The 15,798-nt window shown below is 39.4% G+C and overlaps 1 protein-coding gene across 5 annotated transcripts in view; it reads right to left on the bottom strand.

The window, feature by feature from the left end:
- LOC150077345 (C2 domain-containing protein 5) overlaps positions 1-15,798 on the bottom strand; it is a 992,151-nt gene that overhangs the window by 333,506 nt on the left and 642,847 nt on the right. For 4 of the 5 annotated variants that reach the window (XM_090386765.1, XM_090386767.1, XM_090386764.1 and 1 more), the window contains exon 20: positions 4,207-4,272. The exons of the other annotated variant lie outside the window; for it this stretch is intronic. In XM_090386765.1, coding sequence (XP_090242891.1) covers positions 4,207-4,272 — 66 coding nt within the window. The remainder of the gene's footprint in view (positions 1-4,206; positions 4,273-15,798) is intronic. 5 annotated transcript variants of the gene reach the window in all.

Raw genomic sequence — 15,798 nt, 5'->3', positions numbered from 1 at the left:
TTCAGCATACAGTCAGTCCTCGTATAGCAAGATAGTTGTGTTCCTAGAAACCCTCGTGCAATGCAATATCGTGCAATATAAACAGCAGGCCCTATGGAAAAATAGGGTTAGGTGCCGGCCACCCAAGATTGAACACACATTTGTAACCAAAACATTACAAAACACAATAAATAATCGTAATAAAGTACTTACGTATTTTATTACGACTATTACGTAATAAAATATTGCTAATGCTTTTGCTTCTATCGTAAGCAAATTTTTTTTTGTTTGATTTTTCTATCCAAACAGATGACAGCGGTTCCATCTCTTCCAATTCTTTGTGTCTTAATCTAATGGATTTAAATTACACTTTGAGTTGATTTTATTTTCTCTGCATTCTTTGTAATTCTTGGGGTTGCCTCATTTAGGTCTGTAGCAAGTGCAATATCACATGGTCTTTCATTTTGCTCAAAGCGTTTCACCATTTCATATTTTTTCTCTATCGACAGAGGCGTACTGGCCATAAGCCTTCCTGGGGAAATCCTGGTGGGCCGGAGGCCGGTGTGATTTTGGCCATAAACGCTAGTATGAGACCACTACAAAATTTTCTCGTGTAAGAATTTTTGACCCAGTCCGCCTCTGTTTATCGATATTGCTTTTCTTTTTCTCTCTGAATCTCCAGTGTCTTCACCAGGATGCTTCCTTTTCACACCTTTTAAGTATTTTACTCATTTTTAGGGAATAAAGCACAATTAAAAAACGAGGAGGCACCCTTGATACACATAAACAAAGCTGCGCGCGTGTAGCAACTGAATATACAACACCATAAAGGCAGGGACACTATTAACACTTCACATTTTAATAAAGCACATTTCTAGGGGTTACTACCATAAAACAATAAAAACAATTTCTAGTTGTGTTTCTGCTAGTGGAATTTGTTATAAACTGGTAGTAAACTCAATCTAATTGCATTTGCGATAATACCGATAGCTGGAATTGTGTTGATTTTAATGTTATTATGGTGAAATGTGTTTCCCCTTCACTGATATAAAACACATAAATACATTTTCAGAATCTTCTCTTCATTCCTATCGTGTTGCGTTCAGTTGGGGCGATTCCGTGTTCGACTGCCATTTCTTGTAAACACAAAGGCGAATCGTGCATAAGCGAATTCGGTTCGTGGTATATAAGATAAAAAGTAAAGTAAAGTGCAGCCATTATCAACCCACTGCAGGGTGGAAGCCTCCTCAACAATTCATGCTGAGGGAAATGGACCATAATCTGCCACGCTGGTCCAGTGCGGGTTGGCAGATCGACCGTATTCAGCAGTCAGGGGCTTGAACCCCGGTCTACTCAAAGAGCGTATGCTACTGCACTCCCGCTCCTGCCCACTCGGCTACGGAGGCCGTTTGGTATATAAGATATCGTTCCCCTATTTATAAATCGTGTATGATCGAATTCGTGTAGTGTAAACACGTGTTATACGAGGACTGACTGTATCTACTATTCAGTATGTTGGAATATAAGAACATTTATTCAGTAATGAGTTACTGAATAAATGATAATGAAATCATAGGCACAGGAAATGTGCTGCAGCTGTTGGGCATTATGCTAGGCAAAAATATAAAATTGTCATCAACCTGACAATCACATCAACAGAAATTTCTAACTTTTTTCCTTTTTCTCCCTCCAATATTAGCATTAGCATTAGTAGAGGCATATGATGCAAGAAAGCAAGCTTATGCAGCATCAGCCAAAAAAAAAGTAACCCACTTCACCCCTCCGTTCATTCGAAATACCTGTCCAGCTGAGCCTTAAATTTATTTAGGCTATCAACTTCCACGACAACGGATGGAAGTCTGTTCCAGCAACCAACTATCCGCTGGCTAAAGGCAAATTTCTGCACTTCTATCCTACATCTGTCTTTTCTCAATTTGAATTTATGCCCTCTCAGGTGATTATTCTGAGCAAGAGGAAGAATCCCATCAGCATTTAGCATGCTCAAACCATTCAAGGCTTCACCTCTATCAGATCACCTCGCTGGTGCCTAGTCTCCAGACACTGAAATTTGCAAAACTTAACCCTTTCTTCGTAAGAGTACCCCTTTGTTCCATTCACTAATCTTTTTGCCCTTCTCTGTACTCGTTCCAGCAGCTCTACATCCTTCTTGAAATGAGGCCTCCAGACCTGTTTACAGTACGCAAGGTGTGGCTTTACCATTGCCTTATACAAGGGAATAATTACCTCCTTATCCCTTCTAGAAAAATTCCTGTATATCATTGACAAGACACCATGAGCTACTCTTGCAGCCCATCTGCACTGCTCAGAGAACTTCATATCTGCCTGCACAATTACCCGCAGGTCCCTTTCATTCTCTACCACTGTCATTGTAGTACCACAGAGTTGATACGTTGCTCTGGGGGTTGCTGTTACCCATATGTAGTACTTTACATTTGTCAATGTTAAACTTCATTTGCCACCTCTCAGCCCATCTGCTCAACCTTTCCAGATCCTGTTGTAGCAGCATAGTGTCAGTAGTGTCCTTGACAACCCTACGGGCTTGAACCCCAGTCTAATCAAAAAGCATGTGCTATGCACTGCTGCTCCTGCCCACCTGGCTATGGAGGTGGCCCCAATGCTTATGTCCCACCAACTGACTCGACACTGCACTGTTCAGCGATGTTGACTGGCTGAAACTTCCTTGGATTTTATGTGTTTCTTAACTAATAGCATAACCCCTCCTCCCTTCCTATCCTTTCTGTAGATGTTGTTCTCCCCAAATTCCAGTTCTGCATTCCTTATATCTCTGTGACACCATGTCTCTGATATCCCAACAATATATCTGCCTTTGATGCTTTGAGCAATACCTCAAATTCATCAAATTTATTTACCAAACTCGTAGCATTGGTGTACATGCAAGTACACCGGCACCTGTTTCTATTCTTAGCTACCCTAACCCAACCCATGTGTTTACTTGTACCGCAATGACTCCCAGCAGTCTCTGAAATATCCTGCATCTTGTTTTTCAGGCTTCTGCTCATTCCAATAGAAGCAGTTCAAGAATCACTTTCACCTCTGCCAGTGGCTACTTTTAATCTATTAGTCTTTGTATCTCCCCAAGCTAGCAGTTTTCCGACCCACCTAACACTGCCTCGATAGCATCAGCAAATATTCTTGTATCTTTTCTATTAAGTGTATCCCATCCCTGTAGAAGCAGTCTCTCTTGTTAACAAGTACAGTCCATATGGATATGATCGCCAACTGAAATGCCTCCATTTATAACATTTTCAATCACATTCAAATGTTCCCATCACATGTTTTGGACGTAATAACTTGTCCTCCTTTACTTTCACATTAAGTATCAACTAGCTAACGTTTGACACATTCCAATAATAATGCTTGTCTCTTGTGATCTATACGTTACCAGTGTCCAGTAGGTTGCATCTCCTCTCAATTGCATCCACTCTAAGTAATGTGGCCTTTGTTTGCAGGTATGTCCTATTGAGCTAAGCTAGTTTTATTTACATAGATAATTCCCCCTTCTCCTACTGTCCCATTCAGTTATAAATGTTATAAATGGGTCTGATAATACAAGTACATAATATTATAATATTCATTCAACTTTGCTTGAGTTTTGAAATAAAAACTAGAGATTGTGTAAAAGAATTATTTGCTTCAGCCCCCCAGCAACGCAACTGTGTAACACGGCCTCACAATTAATTACATATTTATTCTCTTTCCCGGAAAGGAAATAAAAAAATTATATCATGAAAAAAATAATGGCAGGAAAACTTTTATTTTTAAATATTTTAAACCTTATCAAAGTTTTATAATACATTAATATAAAAGTCATTGTTTGTTTTTTGGTTTTTTTTTAGGAGCATTAGCAATTAAGGCCATATTGCTCCGGGGATATGTGGTGGTCATTCCCTGACCTTTCTGCATCCTCCGTATTTGGTGAATATAAAAGTGATAATAATTACAATGCATTTCAGTGTTAGCAACAATATAGAAAAGTTATATTACTTAGTAAGGAGGGGCATATATTTTTTAAACATGGAAACTTCAAATTTATTTTATTTAATATTTTTAACAAAGCAGCTATTGACTGTTTCTGATTTCAATATTTTAAAACATTACTAATGAAGAAATTTCTTCTTATCATTCAAATAAAAACAAAATAAAAAAATGAAGTCAACAATTCAAACATGTTAAATTTAACTATACCTTTCCACATGCAATTTTTGGAACTGCTGCTGAAGGAAGTGCAGAAAGAAATGCACCAGTACCTGTCTAAAATAATATTTATAATGAATAGCAAAGTACAGAATTCTACTTGGAATACTAAACTCTACTAAAGTTCATATAATGCAGAGAGTAATACACAACGAATAACATTTAGATGATGAATTATAATTGATTTTTGACTAGTCTACATTTTCCTTGAAACATTTTATAATGTTGGGCTTACCACATAAAGATCAAGCAGGCTCTATTTTTAAACAGAATCTACTGTTAAGAGTAAAATACACATTTCAAAATGACCCAGAACAAAAACATACAGCCAACAAAAAACTACTGTTGTGGAGAAAAATTCTGTAAATCAGTACTGGCATTTAATATAATAAAATATATTCAGCATATCTACTATTCAGTATTAGCATTAGTAGAGGCACATGATTCAAGAAAGCAAGCTTATAAAGCATTAGACAAAAAAAAAAAAAAAACTTCAAATTTCACAGATCCCTTAATTCCAAATATTTGTCTAGTCCTGCCTTCAATTTATTTAGGCTATCAACTTCTACAACAACAGATGGAACTTTGTTCCAACAATCAACCACCTGCTGGGTAAAGGCAAACTTCTGCACATCTATTTATTATTATTATCATCAGCTATATGGTGCAAAGAAGCCTGAGGCTTATGCTGCACAAGCCAAAAAAAAAATTCCTGAGTTACCGTAAGAGAGAGAGAGAGAGAGAGAGAGAGAGAGAGAGAGAGAGAGAGAGAGAGAGAGAGAGAGAGAGAGAGTCAGTCAAAAGGGAATCACCAAGAAAGAGAAGAATGAAGATATCCACCTCAGGACCCTGGGTGTGCCAAGCACATACTCACCAGATGTGAACCTCTGGGGTTCTAAAACTGCCTTTCGTAAGTTTGAATCTATGTCCCCGCAGGTCTGTAATCTGAGCAAGAGAAAGAATCCCATCAGCAGTAAGCCTGCTCAGTCCAATATACACACCTCGATCAGATCGCCTCAAGGTGCTTAGTCTCCAGAAGCTGAAACTTGCAGAACTTAAGCCTTTCTTCACAAGAGCACCTCCTTTGTTTCCTTCACCAGTCTTGTTGCCCTTCTCTGTACTCGTTCTAGCAACTCTACATCCTTCCTAAAATGAGGCTTCCACACCTGTATGTAGTACACAAGGTGTGGCCTGACAATTGCCTTATACAAGGGGATATTCACCTCCTTATTCCTGCTCGCAAAATTCCTGTATATCATTGAAGAGACGCCATGACCTACTCTGGCACCCTGACTGCACTGATCAGAAAATTTTCACATCTGACTGCACAATTATCCCAATGTTTCTTTCATTCTCTACAGCCCTGAGTGTAATACCACATAGTTGGTACATTTCATTGGTGTTACTGCTACCCATAGGCAGTATTTTGCATTTGTCAATGTTAAACTTCAGTTGCCACTTCTCAGCCCATCTACCCAACTTTTCAAGATCCTGTTGCAGCACCATACTGTCATTACTGTTATTAACAATCCTGCCACCCTTTGTATCATCTGCAAACTTTCACATTAAGCCTGATATACCATCACCAATATCATTAATGAATACAGAAAACAACAAAGGATCCAATACTGAACCCTGGGGGACTCCACTAATAATATTACTCCACGAAGAGTAGTGTCCATTGATTACCACTCTCTGTCTTCTCCCATTCAACCATCCCTTCATCCATAGCAGCAATTTGCCTCTAATGCCACACTGCTCCAATTTGTACAGTAGTCGTCTATGTGCAACCACATCAAAAGCTTTCCTGTAATCGAAGTATATGATATCGAAATTATTTTTTGCAATTATTTTTGGTGCAGACTTGTCTAAATGACCCTGCAATGCTTATTTAACCAGTGATTTTTCGCTGGAATAGAAATTAAACTGACAGGTCAGTAATTATTTGTGTTACCCTTTGATTTCCTTTGTGAACTGGGGATACATTTGCACATCTCCAGTTCGTGGGGACTTCCCCCGAGTCCAAGGATGCTCTCATAATTAGGGTTAAGGGTTTGCTTACTTCCTTTGTATCTATTAATATAACTGAATCGATCGCATCCACCTCAGATGCCGTTCTTATGTTTATCTTCAACAATCTCTCCTCCACTTTGCTCTTAGATTTTCAGGTGCCTCCGTAGCCAGGTGGGAAGGAGCAGCAGCAGCAGCAGTGCGTAGCACAAGCTTCTTGATTATACCGGGTTCGAGCCCATCACCACCAAATACGGAAGATGTGGAAAGGTCAGGGAATGACCACCGCATATCCCGGAGCAATATGGCCTTAGTTGCTAATGCTCCTAAAAACCAAATAACAAACAACAACAACAGCTCTTAGATTACAAACTCATATAACTCCTGTTAGCATTAGCAAAGGCACGCAATACAAGAAAGCAAGCTTATATAGCATCAGCCAAAAAAAAAAAAAAAGAAAACCCTTTCACCCATCCACTCGCCCAAATGTTTGCCAAGATCTGCCTTGAATCGATGTATTTAAGCTATCAACTTCTACAACAACAACAGATGGAAGTTTGCTCCAGCAATCAACCACCCGCTGGCTAAAGGCAAACTTCAGCACATCTATCCTACAACAGTTTTTCCTCAATTTGAATTTCTGCCCTCTCTCTCATGTGATTATTCTGAGCAAGAGGAAGAGTCCCATTCGCAATGAGCATGCTCAAACCATTCAAGACTTTATACACCTCAATCAGATCACCTCACAGGTGCCTAGTCTCCAGACACTGTAATTTGAAAAACTTAAGAAGCCTTTCTTTGTAAGAGCAACCCTTTGTTTCATTCGCTAATCTTGTTGCCCTTCTCCATACTCATTTCAACAGCAATACATTCTTCTTAAAATGAGGCCTCCAGACCTGTATACAGTACTCAAGGTGTGGCCTGACCATTGCCTTATACAAGGGGATAATCACCTCCTTATCCCTACTAGAAAAATTCCTGTATATCATTGAAAATACACCGTACTCTTGCAGACCATCTGCACAGCTCAGAAAACTTCATATCTGCCTGCACAATTACCACAGGATCTTTTCATTCTCTACCACTGTCATTGTGGTACCACAGAGTTGATACGTTACTCTGTGATTACTGCTTCCCATATACAGTACTTTACATTTGTCAACGTTAAACTTCATTTGCCACCTTTCAGCCCATCTGCTCAACATTTCTAGATCCTGTTGCAGCAATATACTCTCATTAGTGTCATAACAACCCTGCCAACCTTTGTATCGTCTGCAAACTTGGTCATTAAGCCTGACATACCATCATCAATATCATTTATAAATACAGAAAACAACAATGGACCCAACACTGAACCCTGAGGGACTCCACTAATAACATTAGTCCACGAAGAGCAGTGTGCATTGATTACCACTCTCTGTCTTCTCTCAGGTGCCTCCGTATCCAGGTGAGAAGGAGCAGCAGTGTGTAGCACACGCTTCTTGATTAGACCGGGGTTCGAGCCCGTCACCACCAAATACAGAAGATGCGGAAAGGTCAGGGAATGACCACCGCATATCCCGGAGCAATATGGCCTTAGTTGCTAATGCTCCTAAAAACCAAACAACAACAACTACATCTGTCTTCTCCCACTCAACCATTCCTTTATCCATAGCAGCAATTTGCCTCCAATGCCACACTGCTCCAATTTGTGCAGCAGTCTTCCAGGTGCAACAGTATCACAGGCTTTTCTAAGATCCAAATATATGATATCAAAGTTATTCTTTGCATCCAGTGCCTTTGTGACTATACCATAGTATCCAATCAAATTAGTCAGACAAGACATCCCCTTAACAAACCCGTGCTATATCCGAGCTATAACTGAAGTCTTGTCTAGATGATCCTGCACTGCTTCTTTAACCAGTGCCTCCATTAATTTCACTGGAACAGAAGTTAAACTAACAGGTCTGTAATTACCTGTGTCTCCCTTTGTTCCTCCTTTGAAGATTGGGGTCACATTTGACATCCCAATTCCATAGGTACCTCCCCTGAGTCCAGGGAAGCTCTCATAATTATGGCTATTGGTTTGCTTACTTCCTTTGCTTCCTCCTTTAATATAACTGGATATATTCCATCCAGGTGCCTTTCTTGTGTTTATCTTCAACAATTTTTCCTCCAGTTTACTCTCAGTTAATAACTCTCAGTTAATAATTACAAGATTATTATCCAGCTTACTGCCAGAGTTGAATACACCTCTGGCATTGCACTCCCTGAATAACTCCTCATATGTGAATGTCGATGCAAAATATTCATTTAGTTTGTTAGCTACCTGAGCAGGACCATCAACAGTTGAAACATCGATATCAAGTGGACCAATCTGATTCATCCCCTTCCTTCTAGAGTTTACATAAGTAAAGAACTCTTTGCTGTTTTTTTGCATCCTTTGCCAAGGATTTCTCGTAATCTGCCTTCGCCTGCCTAACCTCCTTTATAACTTGGTTACAGACCAGATTATATATCTATCATAGGTTTCTGTGTCCCATCTTAATTTATATGTATCCCATGCATTTTTATTCTCTGTCACATGTCTAATTAGTTCATCTGACATCCATTTTGGCCTAAATCTTGAACAATATTTCTTTTTTGGTATGAAAAGCCTTGTAGCTTCCAAGATTAATTCTTTGAATGCTTCCCATTTTGAATTTGCTGTTGGTAACACCATCAGTTGGTTCCACCGTATAGAATTTGAATACTGTCTCAGACTTTACGAAAGGTGACTACGACACCTTTTGTAAAGGTGTCGGCCATCACCACCAAATACGGAGGATGCGGAAAGGTCAAGGAATGACCACCGCATATCCCGGAGCAATATGGCCTTAGTTGCTAATGCTCCTAAAAAAAAAAAAAACCAACCAACAAAGGTGTCGTAGTCACCTTTACGAAAGCAAAAACCTTTCCCTTTATCCTTGATGGTAGTTACCTCTTTGAGTAAATCCCACTTCAGCACACTGTGATCACTGCCACCTAGGGTTTCCTTTATCTGCAGATTCTTGATGCATGAAGAATCACTACTGATAATCTGATCAAGAGTATTGCTCCCTCAACTGCCTCCTGAACATGCTGCTGTAGAAAACAATCATCCAATAAACCCACAAAAGCCTTGCTAGTGTGTGAGTGCCCATCCCACAAATTACAGTCAATATCCGGGAAAATAAAATCCTCCAATTTAAACACTCTAATTTACTAGCCCACTCTATTTCTCTGCACAACTGCTCATTATACTCATCAGATTCATTAGGCCTATACACACACACACACACACACACCTACTCTCATTTTTTCTTTCCCAGTGCTTATGTCACTCCAAACAGACTCAACATTGCATTGTTCACCCACATCAATTAGATGCACTTCTTTAGATTTTGTGTGTTTCTTAATTAACAGCATAACTCCTCCTCCCTACCTGTTCTGTCTGTTCATTCTGTACACATTGTACTCCCCAAATACTAGTTCTGCAATGCTTATGTCCGTGTGCCCCCATGTCTCTGATATCCCAACAATATCTGCCTGTGATGTCTTTAAGCTCATTGAATTTATTAACTATACTCCTAGCATTGGTGTACATGCAAATATACATGCAACCGTTTCTACTCTTAGTTACTCTAACACAGTCATGTATTTACTTGTTCCACTATGACTCCCAGCAGTCCAGGAAATTCCCATTGCCTTGCTTTCAAGGCTGCTCCTCAACTGCTGTTGTTGTTGTTATTTTTGGTTTTTAGGAGCATTAGCAACTAAGGCCATATTGCTCTGTGATATGCGATGGTCATTCCCTGACCTTTCCGCATCCTCCGTATTTGGTGGTGACGGGCTCGAACCCCGGTCTAATCAAGAAGCATGTGCTACGCACTGCTGCTCCTTCCCACCTGGCTACGAAGGCGCCTCCTCAACTGCATTTCAATAGAAGTAGTGCAAGAATCACTTTTACCTCTAACAGTGGCTACTATTAATCTATCAGTCCGTGTATCCCCCCCCCAAGCTAGCAGTTTTCCGACCCATCTAACTCTGCCTCGATAGCATCAGCAAATATTCTTGCACCCTTTCTATTTAAGTTTATCCCATCCCTGTAGAAGTAGTCTCTCCTGTTAACAAGCACAGACCAGGCTGAGAAAAATTCTACCCCTTGAGCCTTACACAATCTCTCCAGGGCTGAATTGATCGACAAGGCTCTCATCATATACTCCTTCCTATTGTGTCTGGGCAGAATTGCAGACACTTTCAAATTCAACCCTAACTCACGGCTTTTTTCCAGCATTGTCTTGTACTTGTTAAGTAATTCTGCCGGTCTCCTACTCTTAATATCATTAGTGCCAAGGTGTATAACAATATCACTCTTTGTGTCCTTAAAATATGATATCTGCTCTACAACATCATCAACCTTTGTCTCTGGCTAAGGGTGATGACATGGTCCTGTTCCACCTATCCTTTTTGCACAATATGTTCCTCGTTTCCCTGATAATAGCATCACCTACAATTAGTTTCTTTGGGACCAGCGCGTTCTGCTTTGGTGATTGCTGCTGTCTTGCGTGATGTTCAAGTGCAAGCTCTGGCATTGATGTGGGCAGCTGAGAGCTTGATGGGCCCCCTCAATTTATATCCTTCGAGGGCATCCACTCTGTTCTTCAAGCTCTAATATAAGCCCATAACAATGCAGAGTTGGCACCTGATTTCCTGGCACTCCTTACATCACGTGCACACACAAAGACATTCATTCCCCTTGGCAATATCATGTCCCGTTTCTGATTGCTTCAGAAACATCAAACAAGCAGTGCATTTCAATAGACTGTGATTCAGAGGACAACTGCCTGCCCTCAGTTCTCTCCTGAGCCACAGCACTTCCACTAGTTTGAGCCTTTTGCTTTGCTGCTCTGGTCTGAGTCATGATCAGACCAGAGCAGCAAATCAGGTCACAAAGGAGGTTCACCAGGCGAAAGCAGATTACGAGAAATCCTTGGCAAAAGATGCTAAGAAAAACAGCAAGGATTTCTTTACTTATATAAACACTAAAAGGAAGGGGATGAATCTGATCGGTCCACTTGACATCGATGGTTCGACTGTTGATGATCCTGCTCAGATAGCAAACAAACTGAATGAGTATTTTGCATCTACATTCACACGTGAGGAATTATTAAGGTTTGAAAATGGCAGAAGGTTATCAAATTGTAGCAAGATACTTAATGATTTTGTAATAACCGAGAGCAAAGTGGAAGAGAAATTGTTGAAGTTAAACGTAAGAAAAGCACCTGGGGTGGATGGGATCTATCCAGTTATATTAAAGGAGACAGCAAAGCAACTAAGCAAACCCTTAGCCATAATTATGAGAGCATCCTTGGACTCAGGGGAGGTTCCCACGGACTGGAGATGTGCAAATGTATCCCCAATTCACAAAGGGGGATCGAAGGGTGACACGAGTAATTACAGACCAGTTAGTTTAACTTCTGTTCCGGGTAAAATAATGGAGTCGCTGGTTAAGGATGCATTGCAGGATCATCTAAACAAGACTGCAGCAATAATTCAGACACAGCATGGGTTTGTTAAGGGAAAGTCTAGTCTGACAAATTTGATAGGATATTATGATGTGGTTACAAAGGAACTGGATGCGAAAAATAATTTTGATATCATATATTTGGATTTCAGGAAAGCTTTTGACACTGTTGCGCATGGAAGACTATTGTACAAATTGGAGCAGAATGGTATTAAGGGTAAGTTGCTACAATGGATAAAAGGATGGTTAAGTGCTAGGAGACAGAGGGTGGTAATCAATGGGTGCTGCTCTTCTTGGACTAATGTTATTAGTGGAGTCCCACAGGGTTCGGTGTTAGGTCCACTGTTGTTTTGTATATTTATCAAGGATATTGATGAAGGTATATCAGGCTTAATGTCGAAGTATGCAGATGATACAAAGGTTGGCAGGGTTGTTAATGACAGTAATGGCAGTGTGCTACTGCAACAGGATCTAGATAATTTGGGCAGATGGGCTAAGAAGTGGCAACTGAAGTTTAACCTTGACAAATGCAAAGTACTACATATGGGTAGAAGTAACCCCAGAGAAACATATCAACTGTGTGGTACTACACTTAAGGTGGTAGAAAATGAAAAAGACCTGGGAGTAATTGTGCAGGCAGATATGAAGTTTTCTGAGCAATGCAGACAGGCTGCCAGGGCAGGTCATGGGGTTTTGTCAATGATATATAGGAATTTTGCTAGCAGGGAAAAGGAGGTGATTATCCCTCTGTATAAGGCAATGGTCAGGCCACGGCTTGAGTACAAGGGGTACTCAAGTCTGGAGGCCTCATTGAGTACAAGGCGTACAGGTCTGGAGGCCTCATTTTAGGAAGGATGTAGATTTACTTGAGCGTGTACAGAGAAGGGCAACAAGATTGGTGAGGGGAATGAAGGGATCCTCTTACCAAGAGAGGCTTAAGTTCTGCAAATTGCAGTGGCCGGAGACTAGGCACCTGCGCGGTGATCTGATTGAGGTATATAAGGCCTTGAATGGGTTGAGCACGCTGAATTCTGATGGGATCCTTCCACTTGTTCAGATTACAAATCTAAGGAGGCATAAATTCAAATTAAGAAAAGACAGATGTAGAATAGATGTGCAGAAATTTTCCTTTAGCCAGCGGGTGGTTAATTGCTGGAACAAACTTCCATCTGTCGTTGTGGAAGTTGATAGGTTGAATAAATTTAAGGAGGAACTGGACAGGGATTTGGAGGGACTGGTGTGATTTTTTTTTTTTTTTTTTTGGCTGATGCTGCATAAGCTCATACATTTGCTTTCTTGCATCACATGCCACTACTACTACTACTACTATGATTTCTATTCAAGTTCAATAAAATATCAATACAAAATATAACCCTAAACCTATATCCCAATGCAGTTATAACACTATATATATGTATTTCGGTATTGAATATTATCTTCGAGTTACGTTATATGACTTTCTTATCCCCTATCAACTTATATATATTAATTTATGATGTTAAGTTTGTAATAACTTGGTCGCTATATTTATTTAGTTAAAAAAGTACAATTCATTTGACAATGAAATTTAATAAGATTAATAAATTTTATTGATTAATTGATACTACTATACTCGCTATCTAGTTTTTCGTTAAACCTTACGCTAGCACACGTTGTATCGTATAACAATGGTGGGAAGTTTCATGTCTGTAGATTAACCGAAGTATCCAACCCACAATTCCAGTCAATATCCGGGAAAATAAAATCCTCCAATTTAAGACACTAATTTACTAGCCCACTCTATTTCTCTGCACAATTGCTCATTATACTCATCAGATTCATTTTTTTATATTATTCATTATACTTTTCAGATTCATAAATTTTATTTATTAATTGATACTACTATATTCGCCATCTAGTTTTTCGTTAAACCTTACGCTAGCACACGTTGTAACGTATAACAATGGTGGGAAGTTTCGTGTCCGTAGATTAACCGAAGTGTCCAACCCACAAATTCCAGTCAATATGTGGGAAAATAAAATCCTCAAATTTAAGACACTAATTTACTAGCCCACTCTATTTCTCTGCACAATTGCTCATTATACTCATCAGATTCATTAGGCCTATAACACACACACACCTACTCTCATTTTTACCGGTTAATCTACAGACACGAGATATTATTTACTTTCCAAATCATGCTATCTAAATTAAAAATAAACCACGGAGCTTGACTAGGTCTATAAGCTACTTATAGAAATAAAGCTGCTAAGTATAATAAAAAATTTGTGTTCACGGGAGCTGCAAAACCTGTCCACATCTAGTGGATTTGATACCCCGACCGATACTAAGTAATAACCTACAAAATCTCTATCTAAATTCGATTTAAACTAAAGTATTGTTACTAGGAATATAAAGCACCTCTAAGAAATAAATTAATATGCCAATTTAAGTCAATAAAAAAGGAAAAACTTCTGTATTTGCTGTAGCTGTAAAAACTTCACCTGTTCACATGTACTCTCGCACCCATTTGTTTATCAAACTATAGTTCGATAAACATCTGGTCCACTCCTCCTTGAATAACTCCTCATGTGTGAATGTAGATGCGAAATACACATTTAGTTTGGCAGCTATCTGAGAATGATCAGCTACAGTTACACCACTGGTATCAAGTCGACCAATCTGATTCATTCCATTCCTTTTAGAGTTTATATAAGTAAAAGTAAAGTCTTTGCTGTTTTTCTTTGCGTCCTTTGCCAAAGATTTTTCATAATCTGCCTTTGCTTGCCTTACCTCTTTTGTAACCAACTTATATCTATCATAGGCTTCTGTGTCACCAGTTAATTTATATGTATCCCATGCAATTTTCACCTCTGCCACATGTCTAATTAGTTCATCTAACATCCATTTAGGCCTAACTCTTGAACAATATTTCTTAGTTGGTATGAAAAGCCTAGTAGCTTCCATGGTGGCAAGTTATGAATGGTTAATCAAAGAATTAATCCAAGATTGATTCTTTGAATGCTTCCCATTTTGAATTTGCTATTGGTAACATCATCAGTTGGTCCCACCGTATAGAATTTAAATACTGTCTTGTATCACCATAGTCACCTTTACGAAAGCAAAAATCCTTCCCTTTACTCCTGATGGTAGTTACTTCTTTGAGTAAATCCCACTTCAGCACACTGTGATCACTGCCACCTAGTGGTTCCTTTATCTGCAGATTCTTAATGCATGAAGAATCACTACTGATAATCAGATCAAGAGTATTACTCCCTCTAGTTGCCTACCAAACATGCTTCTGTAAAAAAACAATCATCCAATAAATCCACAAAAGTCTTGCTAGTGTGTGAGTGACCAACCCACAAATTCCAATCAATCTCTGGGAAATTAAAATTCTCTATTATAAGACACTCCGAGTTACAGGCCCACTCTATTTCTCTGCACAATTGCTCATTATACTCATAAGATTCATTAGGCCTATAACACACACCTACTCTCATTTTTACTTTCTCAGTGCTTATGTCACACCAAACAGACTCAATATTGCATTGTCCACCAACATCAACTGGATGCACTTCCTTAGATTTTGTGTGTTTCTTAACTAACAGCATAACCCCTCCTCCCTTCCTGTCCTGTCTATCCTTTCTGTACACATTGTACTCTCCAAATTCCAATTCTGCACTGCTTATGTCTGTGTGACACCACATCTCTGATATCCCAACAATATCTATCATCGATGTCTTGACTAGCACTTCAAGCTCATCGAATTTATTAACTATACTTCTAGCATTGATGTACATGCAAGTATACATGCACCTGTTTCTACTCTTAGTTACCCTAACACAGCCCATGTATTTACTTGTTGCACTATGACTCCCAGCAGTCCTGGAAATCCCCATTGCTTTGCTTTCCAGGCTGCTACTCATTTCAATAGAAGCAGTGCAAGAATTACTTTCACCTCTGCCAGCGGCTACTGTTAATCTATTAGTCTGTGTATCCTCCCCAAGCTAGCAGTTTTCCGACTCATCTAATTGTGTTTCGATAGCATCAGCAAATATTCTTGCAGC

Source organism: Mastigoproctus giganteus, chromosome 12 (assembly GCF_048544385.1).
Source record: "Mastigoproctus giganteus isolate SK-2022 chromosome 12, ASM4854438v1, whole genome shotgun sequence".
NCBI lineage: Eukaryota > Metazoa > Arthropoda > Arachnida > Uropygi > Thelyphonidae > Mastigoproctus > Mastigoproctus giganteus.
The sequence above is the reverse complement of the archived record's forward strand: the minus strand, read 5'-3'. Positions and strand labels throughout refer to the sequence as shown.